The following is a 19,746-nucleotide window of genomic DNA, read 5'->3' on the forward strand; positions in this document are numbered from 1 at the left end:
ATAATTCGTTTATACAAGAATTCTCAGGATTTCAAATTTCAACAGCAATGGAGTAAGACAGGTTATTTTTAGAAACCGTGTTTCGAAAAATAAATAAAAGGGAAATTGAGCAACATTAAGCAAATAAGAAAAAGGCAGCTACTAAGATACATCAGATGGCAGGATACCCAGCATAGAATGGCAAAACCTTTTGACTATTTCCTACACAAGTACAATTAAGCCAGGATATGTCCACTTGTCCAAGGTTCTGTACAATACTAATATTAGGGAGATATGGCTAACATTGTGTCACATGCTAAAATTTCGGGGTCCATGCCCATCACACATCGATCCGTGCATATATAGAGATAATGTACTGTACCTGAGTAGAGCCGGTGTCATGATTTTCTATAAATGTGACTGCACGTGAAGGCCACCAACCTAATACTCCAGGGGGTTTTCCTTTTTCATCAGATAAGCGCCAATACTCAGATCTTTCCAGTGCCTGTGCAACGCAAGGAAGTTCCATATTACAATCATAGAAACAAAAGAAGAAAAACCTAGGAGAAGAGTACACAAGGTCCACCAGTACAAAAACAAACAATGGGTGAAACTAAGCACTAAAATCATTCATGAGTTAAATAGCATCAGGAAACCACTTCAGAACAGATTTATCAACACTTGCTGGCATGGGAAAACTATGTAAAAGCAAGTTTAATTAACTGACATCATGATGGTTTTGCACCTGCATCTCGCATTAAAAATAATAGCAAGAACTGATTGTAGAGAAAAATACTCAATCATCAATAACATTACATGATCTTTCTGTAAAAAAATAGTAAAAATATATAAGACATGATTCAACCAAGCAGGCAGGCAATGCTTCATGACGCATATGGCAACCAAAGTTACTTGAACGAATTTCGCTGAAATCTTACCATATGAAGTATTCCCTTAGTAGTGACATCAAATGCACCAGCAGTTCCGTTTGTAGCATTTATCCAGTCAACAATTCTCTGCCTGTGAGCATCCTGGTTATAATCCATCTCACCATAAGTATAACTGAGAGAGTCCCAGTACTCTCCTACTGCAAAGTATGGTTCAGTTGCTTCCATGTAATCTTTGACATATCCACCCCAAAAGCCACGAGCAAAATCAAGTCTCCACCCATCATATCCAACTTCCTTTCTGCAATTCGAGGAGAATAACTATGAAAACATGTGATGCTGGCACTTCCGCAAAATTCAGGTCCAATGGTCTATAATTCAATTTATATCCTAAAGTTAATGGAAAATATACCGACACATTAAGATTTGCCAGCTTCTCACATATTGGAGTAGTGGGAACATCAAATGTTCTATCTCCAAAGGAAGGAACAGATAGTATTCCCTAATAATGTGCCACTCATTCAACAAACTATTTATATATTAAAATTGGAGGGAGGAGTTATTCTTGAATGTGTTGTGTGGGCTATGTGTCAGGCCATCTTGAGTTTTCTCCTCTTTCTTTTCTCAAGGAAGTAGGCCATGTTAAGTTTGTTAGACATTCCTATCAACCAACTATCCCAAAAGACTGATCTGATAGGAAGAGGAGATAACTGATTGGGGAAAATACAGGGACTGAGAAAAAAGAAATCAGGTCTGATATTATGTTAGATATTCCTATCAACCAACTATCCCAAAAGACCGATCTGAGAAAAAAGAAATCAGGTATGACGTGTTTTTTTATAGGAACACTGTATGACAGGAAGAGCATCGAATGAATGGAACTCTGAATTCCATATCCATTTATCTGCCTCTCTTATCTTCTTCTCAGATCATATCCCTGATCCCCAACTCTCTGGTGGATTCACACATTATCCAGACCAATTCACTGAGAGATTTGATCGTCAGAGTTGAGAATACAAGTCATATAACACACAGCTGCAAATTAGATACATAAATGATGCATTTGCCAAGAAATTAATGGACGCTGCACATTTGAACAGCTCATGCATTAACAGATAGTTAAGAATGAGAAAACGTAGGAGCTTTCGCCAAGAAATGAAAGGGTGGCAGACCTCATCCAGCGAAGCCATTCTTTAATATCAGTTCTCACAAAATCTTGTGAGTGATCAATGTTTGGTGCAGCATGGAAGTTATCTCCACTGCTCTTGTTTCCTCTTCCCTACAAGCACAAGAATTTCACCATGAACGTACAAAGGGTTAACAGATATCATATGCTGCACAAGCAAAATAAAATGGTAAAAACATGTAGAACAATCTTTTTGAACGGAATGTAGAACAACTTTGTAATTTCTAATTTTACTTCTGGAGGTGGATATTTGTTTCCTTCTATTTCAGAACACAGGTCAAGTTCCATTAAGTTATTTACACAACTTACGTATGAATGCAAATTAGTGCATTTTACTTTCAATACTAAAAAGGTAAAACAATAAAAGGCAAAAAGGCAAAGAGTTAGTCAGAATTTGCAGGTCACTCAGCCAGACTACCTTTAAGCATCATTTTGTTGGTTGACTAAAGTTTATTTTCTCGTAACTTCAGTAAGCCCACACTTGAGGGTAAATATTTGTGAATTTCATTACTATATCCATGCGGAGGACTGATGCTACCCATTTTATGTTTGTGTCTTCAACAGAAATTATAACAGCACAGTGGAAGAACCAAATAACCACAATCGGTGATGATATTAGTGAATCAAAATGAACTTTGAAGAACAATGTACTCGAAGTCGACTAATAAGGTTTAGTTAGCATGGAAAAGCCTCACCTGGAAATGTGGATCATCAGCAACGACTGCTCGGTCATCCCAGTTCATACGCCCACCAAAAATATTCCAGATCCCGTTTTGATTCTGAAACTGAGCACATCTGTGATTTAGAACAGCATCACCAAGAACCTTCACACCATTTTCATGGAAAATATCCACAAGCTGCTTCAACTCTGCCATGGTTCCATATCTGAAACATTGATGATATCATGGTAATGCTTAGCACAGCTCGGCTGATGAGGTTGGGAGAAATTTGGAAGGAAAACAAGCTCAGTACAATTTTGCAACAAGATTAGCAATGCTTTTCTCATTTATTACCCAAGTGCTTGCAAGATCATGTTTCTACAGTCTACACCGATAGTAGCAAGATATCCAGAACAACAAATATACACCAGAGAGTCACAACATCTACTACATAGCCTCATCAGTCACCTAATACAGAACATGCATCATGTTAGAGTACGTAATGGGCCTAATGGGCCCGTTAGTCTTAGGGTTAATTAGAGATAAGAGTCACTTTCTTAGGGGTCAAGTAAGCCTTGCTTGGGAGTCAAGTAAACCTCTCTATATAAAGAGAGGAGATGTATCAATCTAATCAAGCAAGAATTAAGAAGGAAATCCTTCCATCTTGCCCGGCCGTGGGCAAAAGGCCCCCGGCCGGCCTTCTTGCGCCCTCCTTCTAGCAGCGCCGTAACAATTTGGTATCAGCTAGCTTCGGTTCGATCATGTCTTCACCGCCGCCCAACCCGTCTCTTCCGCTGCCGGTCACGACCGTCGCCCCGCTCCTGCCCGCGCTAGGATCCTCCGTCGCGCCCGCCCCCGTCGTCCTCACCCCGGAGGTGTCCGGGGCGCTGCGGGACCTAACACAGGCGGTCCAGGAGATCCACATGTTCTTGGCCGGGTCCTATGGGCCGCACCCGGCTGCGCCGCCCATCACCGCCACCGCGCCGCCGTGGCTGCTGTGGCAGCCGCCGCACCAAGCGGCCCCCGCCGCGCTCGCCGGGCTGCTGCAGCAGCCGCTGCAGCTGCCATCCATCGCCCCGTCCTGGCTGTCGTGGCAGCCGCCGCACCAGGCGGCCTTCGCCGCGCTCGCCGGGCCACTGCAGCTGCCATCCGTCGCCACCACCGCCCAGCCCTGGCTGGACTGGCAGCCGCCGCTCCTGCCGGCCTCCTCCGCGCCCGGCGCTCCGCCGCAGCAGCCGCTGCCGCTGCCCGGTGCGCCACCGCCGGTTAGCTCCGGCCCCGCATCGACCGCGCCGGCGGGAGTCCCGCTCCACCAAGTCCAGTCCCCGTCGTCGCCGTCACCGCTTCCGTCTTGGATCGCTACCCGCCACGTGTCGGCGGCGGTGAGGCTGCAGGCTACTGCGCGCGGCCTCCTAGCGCGTCGGCGTGTGCGGGAGATGCGTGGTCTGCAGCTGCCGCTCCTCCAAGTTGCCCTTCGCTGCGCAAAGGACCTCGATCTCATCCGCTGCGCCGGGGATCTTGGGCATGCGGTTTCCCCCACGGGCAGCGGGCATGCTGTTTTCCCCACGGGCAGCGACCTCCAAGTCTGCGACATTGGCGGTTGGGGGGGCGCACCCCTCCTCGTCATTCTCCATCGCAAGCCCCCCACTCTTCCCTGTGCGGTGCAGACCAACAGCCGTCCGGCAGGAAGAAGGCATGGTGTCACCGACAACAACGCTCCACGTAGCACCACTGCATTCCGTCACCGGGCGCCGCAAGGGCGCCTCTGCTGGTCACTCTTGCGACCACTTCCAGGTGGCCATACACATGCACTCCTTTTGTCCAGATGGTGTCCATGGGATCCAGGTGGCTGTACACGTGCACGTCCGACGTGCGGATGGTATCCACTTTTTGTTAAGAGGTCCAAAATAAATCGTCCCAGTCCATTTCAGGTTGAGAATAATAAAACAAGCCGAGATGTAAAAGGCTTGTTTTTAGGTGTTAGGTTTGGGTTGCGTCGAGTCATGGTTATAAGTTGGTTAGGCTGCAGCTTGAGGACAAGCTGCATGTCCAGGTGGGGTGTAGTGTTAGAGTACGTAATGGGCCTAATGGGCCCGTTAGTCTTAGGGTTAATTAGAGATAAGAGTCGCTTTCTTAGGGGTCAAGTAAGCCTTGCTTGGGAGTCAAGTAAACCTCTCTATATAAAGAGAGGAGATGTATCAATCTAATCAAGCAAGAATTAAGAAGGAAATCCTTCCATCTTGCCCGGCCGTGGGCAAAAGGCCCCCGGCCGGCCTTCTTGCGCCCTCCTTCTAGCAGCGCCATAACACATCACCTGCCTTGTTCATTCATTAGGAGGAAAACTTCTGGTCAGTTCATCATTTACTCAACAACCACCAAATAGTTTTCCACAGTTTGCACATTGGCATGCATTACACTAGCAGGCAAAACTTTACACAAGCAAAATCACAAACAATGCAGACGGGTATACGATGAGACATTGGTTTGCCGAACTTCTACTTCATGACCAAATAATATAATGAATAATTCATGCAGGAAATAGTATCATGGCAGTGCTTGCACTAACCATGGAAAGAAATAAGGTCCCAAATATTTAGTGCAGATAAAAAGGGTCAACATCCATAAGGGTTGTACTTACTGGTAAAGTTAGGAACAGCATTACAGGATAAAGAATATACAGCTTGAAGATGGTATATCTTAAAGACAACAGCTAGCATCAACAATTTGCAACTTGCAAAAAATTATATTTAGAAGTTTGGCATGTATGTGGGCTTTGTTAATCAAGTTTATTTATTTTGTTCAAGCTCAAAATATTAAACATGGTATTGATCATGCATCAGCCAGTTGCTCCAAAAGTCCAAACTGATGGAGAGAGACGGGCAATATATTTCAACACTCCACCTCACGTCTAGGCTTATTTAGTCCTTGCACGTGGGATCGATGTAGGCTGCATAATCTATTTTTAATATTGCGTTGGCAGGGTCTTGAACTCATGACCTGTTGGCTCTGATACCATACTGAATTCATGCACCAAACAGACCAGACAGTTGCTCCAAAAGTCCGAACAGATGGAGAGAAGCGGGCAATATATTTCAACACATGGAACTAGTTTGCACATTATACACTGACATCCAGTTCAAGGGACTAGCAAAGGAGATATTATGGCAGAAAATAGAAACTAACAAAATAAAGTAAGGTAACATTACCAAATGTATCCAATTCTCGAAGAACCATTTTAAGGAATATAATGGCTTTCCACAAGTAAATATACCTGGAATTTAGGTTGTATAAATCCCTTGGCATGTATCCTTCAGGTGATACAGAATCAGTAGGTGGTGGTGACCAAACAATGGTGAAACCCAGGGATGACAACTCCTTGGCCTTTGTACCAAGTTCAACATACCATTTTCCTGACTTATGTGACTCCCAATTAAATCCTTGGCACACTATTTCGAATCCAGATCCAGTGCCAGAACAAGCTGGCTTCACACTTTCTGGGTCATCGATGTAAACAGGGTCTTCTATGGCATCAATAGTGGGGCTCCTAAAAATGCTATATGCTTCAGCTGCTAACCTCTCAATTTCTTGTAGAATACCTTCTTGCAGAACTTTGTTCTTTGCTCGTTGACCTCTTCTAGACGACAGGCCAACCACCAGATTTCTTATATCGCTGATTAGGCCATCAGTTTGCGCAGACTTATCATCAAGTTTATGTTCACCAGCCTTATGAGGCTCTTGAGTGCTGCCAAATTGCTCCACCCTCGTAAGAGGAATATAGAAATCAAATCCATTCTCCAGATTTCTCAACCAAGTATGCTCATTAAGTTTCAGCACGAAAACAAGACCTGAGTAGTCTGCATCCAGTAGGAATGATACAGCGTTGCCTGTACCATCAGTTTTTTGCTGCAGCACCAGGTAAGATGTGTGAATAGGAATAGCTAACTAATTTTCAGGCAGCTTAAGTTTCTGGATCTCAAGAATAATACATGTAAATGCTCTATGAATGGAAGGAAACAAGAAAGAAAGAAAAATTGCAGCACCCCAGAAACACCTATTGTCAACTCAAAGGAGTAAAACTTGCTTGTGTGTACATTCTGTTTGAAGATATAAGAGAGAACCACTCCTAAACAGACTAGGGAGCTTGTCCTCGCTTGACCAACCAAAGCAGGAATCACCCAGAAAGGAAGCACATTTTTAGCTCCATGGCATCATTCTCCTTTCCTTTGTCATTAGACGCACATGAGTCCACATTGGATGTGCACTGAGTTTAATTATGTAGGTTCCCAAAGTCAAGTACAGTTATTATACAAACTGTAAAGTGGTATATATGTTTTGAATTGCTGAAACGCACAATCCCCAAGGTCTTCAGAGATTTGCCAAATATCAGACTAGTTTTTATACTTCACTGTTTTTCTACAGAAGGTTCAATGAAATTCCAAATTATCCAATTTGTTTGAAGAAAAAGTCAAGTAACCAGACCTTTAGTGGAGTTACAGCGGAACCCTAAGTTTTTGTTCAAATTTTGCAAAACTCGCATGAAAATCAGAAAAACTTTCATGGTGTCTTATCACCGTCGGTGGTGAGATGGAACAGGAGGAGCTGTCCTCGTCGCTTATCTGCCCCGCTAGCTTGCCGATGTGAGCACTAGGTTGAGCTCATGCATGTCGCCGGCCACTGCTGATCCGTGTTAACACACCTATCGTCCAGGAGGATTACACGCAGTATCTATTAGGTACTTCCGGTTGTTAGCTATGCATTAATGCATACTTATCCATTGTAAACCGTAGCTTATCTCTCTGATCTTCCTTGTTCTTCACGATGTAATCCCAACAACCTGTATGCTTATCAGGGATAAGCCCCTGGATATTTAACACGTACGCGTCCCCTCCAACGAGGGTAAGACCCTACCCGCAATCTTAATATGGTATGGGAGCCAGGACGTCTTGAGTTCAGGACCCTGACAACACGGTATTAAAAAATAATAATTCTGCGGCCTACATCGATCCCTCGTCTAAGGACTAAATAAGCCTAGACGTGAGGCAGAGTGTCGAAATATATTGCCCGCCTCTTTCCATCAGTTCGGACTTTTGGATGAATTGGCTGGAGCATGAATTCAATAATTCATGCCAACCTTGGTCAAGAGAATCTTGTTCTAAGATTACTCCCTAATCTCCTAACTAGTTTGGCAGCTATTATCTCAAGGAATCATCATATGGTGCAGAAGGTGGAGCCACGGCTCTATGGTTCTGCAGAACTTTTTTTAGCGGCAAACTTGAGGGGAGGCCCTGACAAGTAAATTTTATTTAAACAAGAAAAAAGTAAGGCGGCCTGTTGATAACACAATACTATATTCTATACCCAAATAGTTGATCCCCACCACATCTATTTCTCTCAACACGGACATCCCACCTCACCACACATGCCACCTAACCCTCCACATCATCAAGTACATGCAATCCCTTCATATTCCATTTTCCAGCACATGCACTATAACGTGCAGCCAACGTCCGCTTACTGCTATAAATTCCCATATATTCTAGTTTTATTCTTAATTTTATTCTTTACAAACTTATTGCTATAAATTCCTACAGCAAGGCATGGGTATTAGCTAGTTAGGAGTATAAAGGAAACAGCAACAATTAATTGCACAACAGAGCCAACTTTACTATTTAAGTGAATTTTCTGTTTCCGTTATTCCCTCATCAGATTTAAAACACCCTGAGCCTATTTTGTACACTTTCCTAGTAAAAGGGGCACGATTGAAAGAAGTAGCCCTCTTAACAAGGAGATTATATTACAGAGCAAATATCTTTCAAAGATGTAAATATTTACAGAAAATGTGGAAAAGTAAACACAAGCTTATGGAGAAGTTACTAATACCAAACTCACCTTTAGTTTTAATTTTTGCATACACTACAAAATATCATTTATTTAAAGATTGTTAAGTTTATCCTATGGATAATCTATAGTAAGCACCATCACACTTTACCAGTTTAATATACTGTGGGATGGTGAATTTTAGCCCATACAATTTCAAAAGTGTGCGTGGTACAATTTTCAGTTTCCATTGTACATGGTGAATCAGAAAATAACAGTGTACAAGTGGCATGATGTGATTCTACTTTTGCAAACTGCTTTTGCATGCCATTTATTACAGAGCAAAGCTCGTCAGTATCTTAACACAATTCAATTTCATCTCTCTTTCTACAAAGGGCTCAAAGTTATCTCCTTACCTCTAGCAAGGTCTGAAGAGCTTTCTGTCGGAAGATCTTCGTGTTTGGTGGATGCGGTTCTGGTGGGATCTCCCAAGTCATGGTATTGCCTTTGCAAACTCCCCAATGAATGATAACATCTCCAGTAATGTCAGTATAGAATTCCACGAGACTTTTATCTGTTTCACTATTCTCCGTCACAGCAACAGATACAAAATGCTCAAAATACTCTGATTTTAAGATGGGATATTCCTCATAGAACTCTGAAATGCATTTTGTGCTTGGACCTTTATCCCCAGGAACTGCTTCTTTTAGCTGAGCATTAGATCCTTCAGGTTTCACTCCTAAGACACAAGAAAATCCAATATGTTAGATAGCATTCCTTGAAGGCCCCAAAAAATCAGATTCTTCAGCTTGTGAAAGCCAATACCATGTAATTTCTCGGTCAGAACATACCATGTAATTCTCTGAGAATGCTACTGACTACTGCAGTTCAGTAATTGACTTGAGGACAAAACAGGTTGTCATCCAAAGAACAATAATAGCACGAAAAAGGGTGCAAAGTTATCAAGGAGAACCATATTTTACAAGTCAGCATTTTTTTATAGCAGTTGCTTGCAACTATGATTGCTTTAAAACAGGATTCCTTGGTTTATGCAAGTGAAATTTCATTGCTTGTATGCTAATGTTATTACACTCAGATAATAATCAGATGGCGTGACATGAGAGTCCGTTTTGCGCATGTGTGCTGAAATATACTTCCAGAAATGTTGTTTTTGCCATGAACTTAGGTAAAAATGGAGCAAATTGGCGATGCAGCAGTATTTACTCTGCTAAGGGTGTTGTGACTTTTTCTTATTGGTCTAGGGTTTGGGAGTGTCCTTGAATCCTTGTAATATAATTTGCCCCTTTGGGCAGTGCAATACAACAAGTCTAGTGATAACATGGCACTATGGTAGTATAGCACGAATGTTCAGGCTACAGGTCCTGTATTTGCCACTGACGTTGCCTCTCTTCAGCCACTACTGCTCATCGTCTTCCATTGCGCTACCCCCAGGAGGAGCGAGTTCCGCTCCTGGGGCTAAGCAAACTCATCCGCAACCCTGTAATTCATTGTAGCGGGCAAGGATAACCAGTGGTTGCATCTAAAATTTCCTTTTACATTGCTCAGGGTTCTAATGCCAAATAGTTGTGTATTATTAAGTACTTCCGTAGAAGAAAAATATTTATAAGGACAGACCCAGTGCATAGAAGCTCCCACACAAGGTGGGGTCTGGGGAGGGATTATAGGAACCTAGTCTTACCCCTGCAAAGTGCAATGCAGAGAGGCTGGTTCGAACCCAGGACCTCTTGGCACAAGTGGGGAGGACTTCACCACTGCGCCAGGCCTGCCCTCGTAGAAGAAAAATATTTATATCTAACCTAAACCCACTCAAATAGGACAGAGTACTTGAAGCTCTAAAATAACCTGGGTAGACATCAATACCTTGTTTTGCACCTAACGGATCTCCATCCTCGAGGGACCCACTTAAGGGTATTCTGAAATCCCCACCCTTATGTTGAAACCATGCACCTGTTCCCTCTTCCTAACAAAGCAACAATCAATTGAGACATTAAAACTGGAAGCTGAATAAACCCTTCAAACCTAAAAGAGCCAGAGCAATGCACATAATTTTACTAAATTATTTTTTTTGAAAAGAGGAATATATTAATATTGCGAAGATATCAATTACACCCATCCTCTGCACCTACAAGATGTCGCAAAGACATCTGAGGATGCACACAGCCAAAGGAAAAAATTAAAAACAAAGGAAAAAAACAAAGGTCCCGCCACAATGATCGACTCCTCTCAGCAGCCGCACACAAACCACCACCAAATACAACACCCGGAAAACATGAAGGTCTCCAAAAGCAACGCCACCAAAAAGGAAACAGTGCACAAGCGTCGTTGTTGCCCGATCCAAGATCTTAGGTTTTCATCCTGGAGAAGTCCGAGCTCTCAAGACAATTCCTTCAGCAAGGCAATTGCTAGGCACAACCAATGAAGGCCAGACCTTAGGTTTTAACCCTGAAAGTCCCGGCTTGGCATCCGAGGAGCACCACCAAAAATAAATTCCTCCAGTGTTGCCGCCCCCACTCATCACTGCTGCTCCTGAGATTTATCTAACACCTGGCTGACTCCATCGCCTCCAAGGCTCCGCCCGTCCAACTGATCCTCCGATCTCGACCACCATGACCTTCTCCACCGCTGTCTCCACCATGGAAATCGAGAAGCCGACATGTCCCAAGGTGTCATCAACCAATAAAGCTTCGCGCCACGCCCTTAGAACCTCATAGGCTGATATGACGTGCACGACCGGAATCGAACCGATCCAGATATCCTGAGCAAGATCTCTGGCGGCCGTTCCGGAACAGGCCGATGGCCAGATCGAGGAAGACCGATCATGCAGGCCGTTGCCGTGATACGAGAAGAGCACAAGGACCGCCTCCTTATGCGAGCAAAACCAATAGGCCCCCACGCCGACAGTCAGAGCAACAGAGTAGAAAACGGCCGCAGCGCCTCCATGCGCGCAGCACTCCATCCAGAGCAGGCCCAGCAGGCCCAGATCAGGCCTGAGGCCCAGATCAGATCCGCTACCTGCACCGCCGGGGGCATCACTGCAGGAGCAGCGCGCCGCCCGCATCCATCTGTCCACTCTGTCTCCAGGCCCCGGCCCCCAAGACCGCGCCTCCTTGCACCGCCGCCACCGGCCCACCACCACCGCGATGCACTCCCTGCCCTCCGTCATTTGACGAGAAGGGCGCCGCCACCGCTGTGCCTCCGGAGTCGCTCGGGTGGAAGCGACCCGGGAGGAGTTTTCTTCGCCCAAATTCTCTGCCGATGGGTCATATTAAAATATGAAGGGCAGGCCTGGCGCAGTGGTGAAGTACTCCCCACTTGTGTCAAGAGGTCCTGGTTTCGACGCAGCCTCTCTGCATTGCGCTGTATGGGTAAGGCCTACCTCATAAAATCCTTCCCCAGACCCCACCTGGTGTGGGAGTTTCTAGCTCTGGGTCTGTCCTATGGATCTATTAATATATCAGCTCTGATGAGGCATGTGTTTCATATTGCCTTTAGTATGCAGATATGCATGTCTGTGGTGTACAATATCTTTTGGTTAGACAACTAGAGACTGCATACACAACTTTCCATAGCAGCATTCGGTGGTAGTATAAATGGAATGGAATTGAGTGGGCAAGTCCTATATTTATGGTCAGAGTTTTAATCTCTACTCCTAATGGACGAATTGGTTGAATAGTCCCTCCCACTTTCAACCGGTTTATTTTCAACCGGTTTATTTTCAACCGGTTTTTCTTCGTCCCACCTCCCACCACCCCCCTCCCACCGGTTTTTCTCTTTCTCGTCTGGCCGACAATACACCTAATCTCAAATATTTATGGTATTTATGGTAATCAATCACAATTAATCCACGTATGGTAAGGCTATAAACTTAGAAATCTCAAATATGATAATTATAGTAATAAATCAATCCATGTATGGTAAGGCTATAACTAAGGAAATTTCGAATATGGTAATTATCACCAGAATCAAAGCTTTCCAAAAAAGTTCTTCTTGCCATACCCTAATCGTGACCTCCTCATCCTGAGGCATTATCTCTACTCTTAATGGAGCAGTTGCTAGGATTGCGTCCACTGTTATTATTCGTCTGGTTTATTTTCGTCCGGTTTATTTTCGTCTTTCCTTCCACCATCCCATGTACCGAAAGCCAAACGGATCAGAACTTTCCATGTGGACAGAAATTATTTAGTAATGTCTTTATGGGAGAGAATCAATCACGGTTAATCTCTAATCAATATTTAAAAATCAAATCTAAATTAATTAACTTACCATAAGTCGGTCAATCACTGATTAATCTTTCCATACGTAGTCAAATTACATCAAAGGACTTTCACCCCGCACCGCACGACTCTTCTCTCCCCCTCGCCGCCTCCCGCCTCGGGCCGCTCGCCGTTCGTCTTCCCGAGGGACGCAGCCGCACCACCGCGCTCAGCTGCTCCCTCACCTCCCCCGCCGTCCTCACCCGTAGGACGCCGCCGCACCTCTCTCTGCATCACCCTGTTGGCGGGATCCAGGTCACGGGGCTGATGACCTCATCATCTCTGACGGCGGATCTGGTCATCGGCGAGGAGGCCGAGCCTCATGCTTCGGCCACAGCCACCCCGACCTCGTTGTATGTTCGCCTCCTCATCCACCCCCTTCCCTGTCCAATTTTGCTTTATTTTGGTTCGTCTTTCATCCCGTCCAAACCGGACTTTTTACCTTACGATGCCCGCCTCCTATGTTTCTGCATTAACTAACACGGCGTCGCGTGATCGTGGAGCAGCAGGGTTGAGAGGATGGGTCTCAGTGACGGGCGGATGGCGTTCGTCGTGTGAGCGAAAATAGTATGTAACTCATGGAGTGCAAGCTGTTGTGCGGCTACATGGCGACGCTCGACTGTAGCATTGAGACGTAGGGCACGTGCGCCATGATGTCGTGCTTCACCATCGCCTCCCCTAGCTTTCTCTCAAGGCATCGTGGTCTCGATGGGTTGGGGCTCGCCTCCCGCACTCCTCTTTGTCGTGTACAAAAACCAAGGTGACCCCTAGGTACTCTCAACGCTTGGTCTAGAAATCCCTCGAATTCGTTGCCCAAGCCGAGTGTTGTGATCTGACGGTCGGTCATCGTGCAGGTGTCGAATTATTGAGGGAGGCTTCAGATCGTCCTGGGCATGCCGACGATCATCTCTGACGGCGGATCTGGTCATCGGCGAGGAGGCCGAGCCTCATGCTTCGGCCACAGCCACCCCGACCTCGTTGTATGTTCGCCTCCTCATCCACCCCCTTCCCTGTCCAATTTTGCTTTATTTTGGTTCGTCTTTCATCCTGTCCAAACCGGACTTTTTACCTTACGATGCCCGCCTCCTATGTTTCTGCATTAACTAACACGGCGTCGCGTGATCGTGGAGCAGCAGGGTTGAGAGGATGGGTCTCAGTGACGGGCGGATGGCGTTCGTCGTGTGAGCGAAAATAGTATGTAACTCATGGAGTGCAAGCTGTTGTGCGGCTACATGGCGACGCTTGACTGTAGCGTTGAGACGTAGGGCACGTGCGCCATGATGTCGTGCTTCACCATCGCCTCCCCTAGCTTTCTCTCAAGGCATCGTGGTCTCGATGGGTTGGGGCTCGCCTCCCACACTCCTCTTTGTCGTGTACAAAAACCAAGGTGACCCCTAGGTACTCTCAACGCTTGGTCTAGAAATCCCTCGAATTCGTTGCCCAAGCCGAGTGTTGTGATCTGACGGTCGGTCATCGTGCAGGTGTCGAATTATTGAGGGAGGCTTCAGATCGTCCTGGGCATGGAGATGAGGCTGGCCATTAAGGATGTGGGTGAAGGTCACGTCGTTTCTTCTCCTGGCTCCAATATCCACTGCTGATATTTTGAGTTCTTTGATCTGAGAAAGAACCATGGGAACGTAAGGTTTTTAACCCAACATGATTTAATTACCCTTTTCACTTTTGTATTTTATAAGTACATAAGCATTCAGTTCTTCTATCCTTTGTACGAGGATGCAATTCACTCCAAACATGTAAACAGTGTCACATCTTACAGAAGCTTCTAATTTTTTACAATGAGTATGGTACATAAACCAATGTGCTTGGGTTGTGCTTTGTGTTTCTGTCATGCCTTGTCTTTAGAATGCACCGTGATGAATGCTAATTTAATAGAGGAGAATCAAGCAAGCGATGTGCAATGATTTTAATGAATTTTAATGACCATATTCTACACTTAATGATGATTGATAGTCGATTTATGGTTTCTCCCACTTTAGTAAGAAAGATGTGGTGTACAGAATCTTGCAAAAATGGAGGATATGGATTTGGGGCGCGAACTGTCCCGACCACGGCGGTGCTGCCTACCAACACCATGTGCAAGACTGCCTGACTTGTCCTCTATCTTAATGGTAAGTTTCTCTCTTTTTCTATCTCGTGGTCTCCTTGATTTGTCTTTCGAGAAAGGATTGAAAGTAGTTTGGGTGGTTCAATTAATTCAATGCCCAACAATATCATCAGTTGTCAGCAAGAAGTTACTCCAAATTCCATCGCCTAACAATATCATCAGTTGTAAGAAGTTAGGAGTTTGGTACGTACCCCGGTGCAAGAGATCATGGATGCAAAAGGTACTTCTGCTAGAGTAAGATTAGATAGTCAAATTATAGACAAACAGCAGTGTGCATTGGCATTGCAACTTCTGACATGGGATATTTGTGTAGTCAGATAATTAGGAACCTAGACTACAAGGGCAAATGGGAGGCACCTTTCATCGACATTCAGCCCAGGGAACCTCAACTTTCCCACTGTTGTACATTCATACTACTGTCCATGTATCGCTTCTGCTCAACTATAATACACGGAAACATGAAAGCTCATGTTTTTCCCTTGTTTGTGCAGAGTACAAGGATGATTCCTACATCTATGCATTGATATGCTGAACCACATTGGCATTGAGCCAAGCCAGGTTAGTGCTTCAAAAATTCTGAAAAAATCTGTGAAATGTTGTTGACACTTTGTTAAGTATTTGGTTTAACTATGTATGTTTGATTCTTATCCTATGAAGCATAATTAAAGTGTTGACTCTGTTTGACATTTTGATGTATTACGTCTAATTAGTAGCATTTGACTTTTGTTTCATTTCAGATGTCTGATGTAGACAACTAAGGCAATGGCTATTGCATTGTAGGACGAGAAGGTCCAACGCGGTGGCGGCGGGTACATACCCAACGCGGCGACCCGTGGGCGCACCGGTTCTAGGGCCTTGAGAGCTGGGGCCGGCATCCAGGCGGTGAACATGGATGGTGGCGTGTGGAAGTGGGCGGTGGTGGGCAGGGAACAATGTGGCCCTGTCGGCGTCCTCTTCGTTTAGCTTGACATGATCGTCGTTCAGCTGAAAACAAGATTACCTAAGGGATATTAAGACTAGAACATGAATGCACAATACTTTTCCGATGTGATTTTTGTAAATGGAATTAACTTTGTAGAGTTGGCATGACATGCGCCTTCACTAGCGTTAATAATAGACCCTCCCTCCTTCCAAATTCCTGACCAATCATTGTTTTTGTAAGGATCCTTCTCGACTTTTGTTAGTTGTTCATCTATTGTTCATCTATGAATGAATTTAACCATGTGGTCTAACTGATTGGTCATATGAACTTATGAAGTAGTTGTCGTGTGTACTAATTGCGACAAATGGAATCCTTTGCTTTTTGCATTGTTCACTAATATCATTAATAGATATGCATGTGTTACCGATATTTCTTAATTTGGCTGACTGAGCATTACTAGGCTATAATTCTTTGTGACTTTTGATTCTGTTTGTTGTTCTGATCCTATGTCGAATCAATCCCGATCCATGGGGAAGAAGATACAAGGGGACCGACCACTGAGTCGATGATGCCGACGATCGAGGACGGCAAACATAATCATTTTGGTGTCATAGGTTCATTGGAGCTGATGCCGCCACCTCCTCGCCCCTTGGTCTCGGAGGTTGTGATGGCCAGGTTAGCGACATGGCCATGTAGTATGCCTCATTTTCTCCTATTGCGTTGTTTCTTTTTTATCATGTGATTTCTATTTTGTTTCTGTTAGCAATAATTACAGCTCCATGAAGCAAAAGAAAGCTTGAGAAATCATTTTTGTTTATACTCAAAGGCTTGGCTACCTAGGGGTGTTATTGACTCCCTACCAAAAGTTGTGTTTATACTCAAAGGCTTATGCATGCTTTCTAAAAAATATGTTGCACAATCACTGTAATTATGGTGTTATGTGAGTTAGAAGATTTCAAAAGTGCATCAATTGAGAATTACACATATTTATACATCGGACAGGGAAGCATGTATTTGATATTTCCTGCTGAAATTCAGCGTTTTCTATCGGAGGTCTAAATTTTCATATGCCAGACTTTTAAGTTAGATGGTGTGTTATAATGATTTTTTATTGGATGTTGTGCTGTATATTTGGGTCTATGTAATATTTGTTAGGAAATTCCATAATGTATTAAGGTTCTGGTTGCAGCATCTTGGAATATTTGTTTAAAGGTAACAAAATGCTCCATCTGTTGTCTTTAATTAATGGTTAATAACAATGGAAATGCTTCGTGAGATGATTGGTCTTAAGCATAAAAGTCATGTAGGGTGCTATCTACCTTGTGTAATATAGTGCACAATAAAGAGTACTATGTTTCTGTACCACTTTCTTTATTTTGTGCATCGCGTGTCTTTCTATGTATATATTATCGAATTACATTTTGTATCGAAGAATATTTTGTGTGATATGGATTTCAGTTATGTTTACACGTAAAACTTGATATGCATTATGTTTATATATGCACACGGTAAAAATATTTAAAAGCCCGTGGCAACGCACGGGCCTTCTACTAGTATAATACAGTAAGTTAAGAAACACACGAGTGTAAAGTTCGAACCTTGAGGACAAAATAGATAGCGGCAATTGGAGTGTCCTTATCAAATTTGATTTGCACTTCATGAAGTATATGTTCTTCTGAATTGGGTGAAGTCTCCAATGGTGTTTCAATTGCAGAGTCCTGAAAGTTTCAAATATTGTTCAGTAATTTGAGGTGGTGTTTGGTTCTCTAGTCCTAGGACTTTTTCTAGTCCCTAGGACTTTTTGAAAAAGACTCTCAAGGAGGTGCTTCTAAGGATTTTTAGCAAAAAGTCTCAAAAAAGTCCCACCCTGTTTGGTTTGCTAGGGATTTTTTCTAGTCCCAACACAAAAAAGTCCCTGAAACCAAACACCCCCTGAATCCTAAATAGTTACTACTAGAATTATATCTAAATGATAAATAAGGGAGCGGTTCCTAGAAGTTAGTGTCGCACAGACACCCATATGCCAGTTTCAATAGCTGAAAACTGTCTGAACTGCTTGAACAGTTTTCACAAGTTTAGAACAACCTTGATTGGAACCGAACCGGGAGGTCTAATTTCCGAAGGAGGTTGATCCCATTCACTGCAAATAAGGAGGATAAGATGAATTCAGTTCTTTTAGAGAGCAGAACATCGAAAACAAACCTGCCTTGAAAAATTATTATTTGTTCAAGCAACAAAGACAGAAGTGCCTATCAAGACAATGACATGGGAGACTAGGAGACATAACACACATTGACATGCAATCAAATAAAAGAGAACATGTGAACATCTCCACCCAGTTGTGCAAACATGTGATTATTAGTTAGAATGTGCATTGATGATATTCCAGAAGAAAAGAGGCTGGATAGTTCCAATACCAGTATTCCTTTATACAACAAAAATGTAGTACCAAGTTTTGTGCTGAATTTCCTCTGCTTAGTTAGGAGCAACCGCATTGCCCACCTGATTTATTTACTAGTGCTCCCTCCGTCCCATAATATAAGAACGTTTTTCAAACTGTTTTAGCTTCAAAAACGTTCTTATATTTTGGGATGGAGGGAGTACTACTCTGGAATGAACGTGTTCATAGTTTCCCAAGGCATTCACTAAGAGACGAAGTCGAACCCGGTGCAGTGAAGCGGGATCGCGAGCGAAACCTACCTCGCTGACAGGTGACAAGGCGTGCATACCTGCCGGTCTCACCGTGGTAGGAGACACCCCAGTGCAGCAGCCACTTCCCCTCTACGTCGCACCCGATGACGATCTTGCACTTGCCGTCCGCATCCGGCTCCGCCTCCACTCTCACCCACGCCTTCCCTTCCACCTGGACACACCACACCACAGAATCAAATACTGTATGTAGCAGCCAGAATAATAAAAGGAAGAAAAAGGAGAGGCACAATCCACAGTTCCACACGACGGGGCATAGAAGAGGTTACAGTTTGGCATCGGCGGAGGGGGAACTTCTCGGAGAAGACCACCGCGGCCTCCCCGGAATCATCCACGGGCACCTCCGCCGCGCCGGCGTGGGCGACGACGACGCCGCCCCGGGCGAGCCTGACTCTCCTGGGTGCGGCACGGGATCGGGCCACCCGCGGGCGCGCGGCCACCAGGAAGGCCTCCCCGGGCGGGCCGGACCTCGCCGGCGGGACCGCCCGCGGGATCGCCGGAATGTTCCAGCTAACCGCCGACATGTCACAGCCTCTCGCGCTCGCTCTCCGTGTCTGTCCAACGCGCTCCTCTCGTGTGCGGAAGGGAAGGGGAGGGAAGTGGACGGGAACGGAAAATGAGGTGGGACGGGGGAAAATAAAGAGCAGGGCTTAAAAAGGAATGGCCCGTCGTCGTCGGGAGATGATTTCCGGGCCCGCGCGTCAATGGGGGGAGGGCCTGGCCACGACCGGTGGAAAATCGCTGCCGCGCCGAGGCGGATTGGGAAGGGGGGAAAGTGGTCGCTCCTCCTCCCGAAGCTCGATTTGCTAATTTTGGGATCCCAAAGCGGACGGACGGCTCTCTCGCCGACTAGCCGTGCGCAGCGGTGATGTGGTGGAGTATCTTTTTCTTCTTCGTTTTCTTGACCTGACGGTGGTGTGGCATTAACAAGCGATTGATTATTAGGCTAACTTCACCGACCTATCCTGTCCGCCTTTGTCCGTTTAAAATAAAAGAGACAAACGAAAGGGCTCAGCGCGTGGCCGTAAATGGACTTTTGTCCGTTTTGTGTCCGCTTTCGATCCATCCGCGGCTCAAGTTTGCGCCGTTTTTTGGGTGAAACGGACACCACGCGGACGCGCGGGTCGTCTGCGCGTGTCCTCCCTTGGCCCGCCCGTCGATGGCACAACGCAGGCCTTTTTTTATCCGCCC

General features: G+C 44.9%; 1 protein-coding gene across 1 annotated transcript in view; it reads right to left on the minus strand.

Moving 5' to 3' along the window:
• The window catches only part of LOC119268645 (alpha-amylase 3, chloroplastic-like), a 20,756-nt gene extending 1,600 nt beyond the window's left edge, over positions 1 to 19,156 (minus strand). Inside the window, exons 1-11 of the mRNA XM_037550316.1 lie at positions 18,825 to 19,156; positions 18,576 to 18,709; positions 17,932 to 17,986; positions 17,445 to 17,564; positions 10,410 to 10,509; positions 8,945 to 9,267; positions 5,983 to 6,614; positions 2,748 to 2,937; positions 2,039 to 2,145; positions 918 to 1,167; positions 362 to 484 (exon numbers count right to left, since the gene is read on the minus strand). Coding sequence (XP_037406213.1) covers positions 362 to 484; positions 918 to 1,167; positions 2,039 to 2,145; positions 2,748 to 2,937; positions 5,983 to 6,614; positions 8,945 to 9,267; positions 10,410 to 10,509; positions 17,445 to 17,564; positions 17,932 to 17,986; positions 18,576 to 18,709; positions 18,825 to 19,079 — 2,289 coding nt within the window. The 5' untranslated portion in view covers positions 19,080 to 19,156. The remainder of the gene's footprint in view (positions 1 to 361; positions 485 to 917; positions 1,168 to 2,038; positions 2,146 to 2,747; positions 2,938 to 5,982; positions 6,615 to 8,944; positions 9,268 to 10,409; positions 10,510 to 17,444; positions 17,565 to 17,931; positions 17,987 to 18,575; positions 18,710 to 18,824) is intronic.
• Between the last annotated feature and the right edge of the window lie 590 nt (positions 19,157 to 19,746).

This window comes from Triticum dicoccoides, chromosome 3A (assembly GCF_002162155.2).
Source record: "Triticum dicoccoides isolate Atlit2015 ecotype Zavitan chromosome 3A, WEW_v2.0, whole genome shotgun sequence".
Taxonomy (NCBI): Eukaryota; Viridiplantae; Streptophyta; class Magnoliopsida; order Poales; family Poaceae; genus Triticum; species Triticum dicoccoides.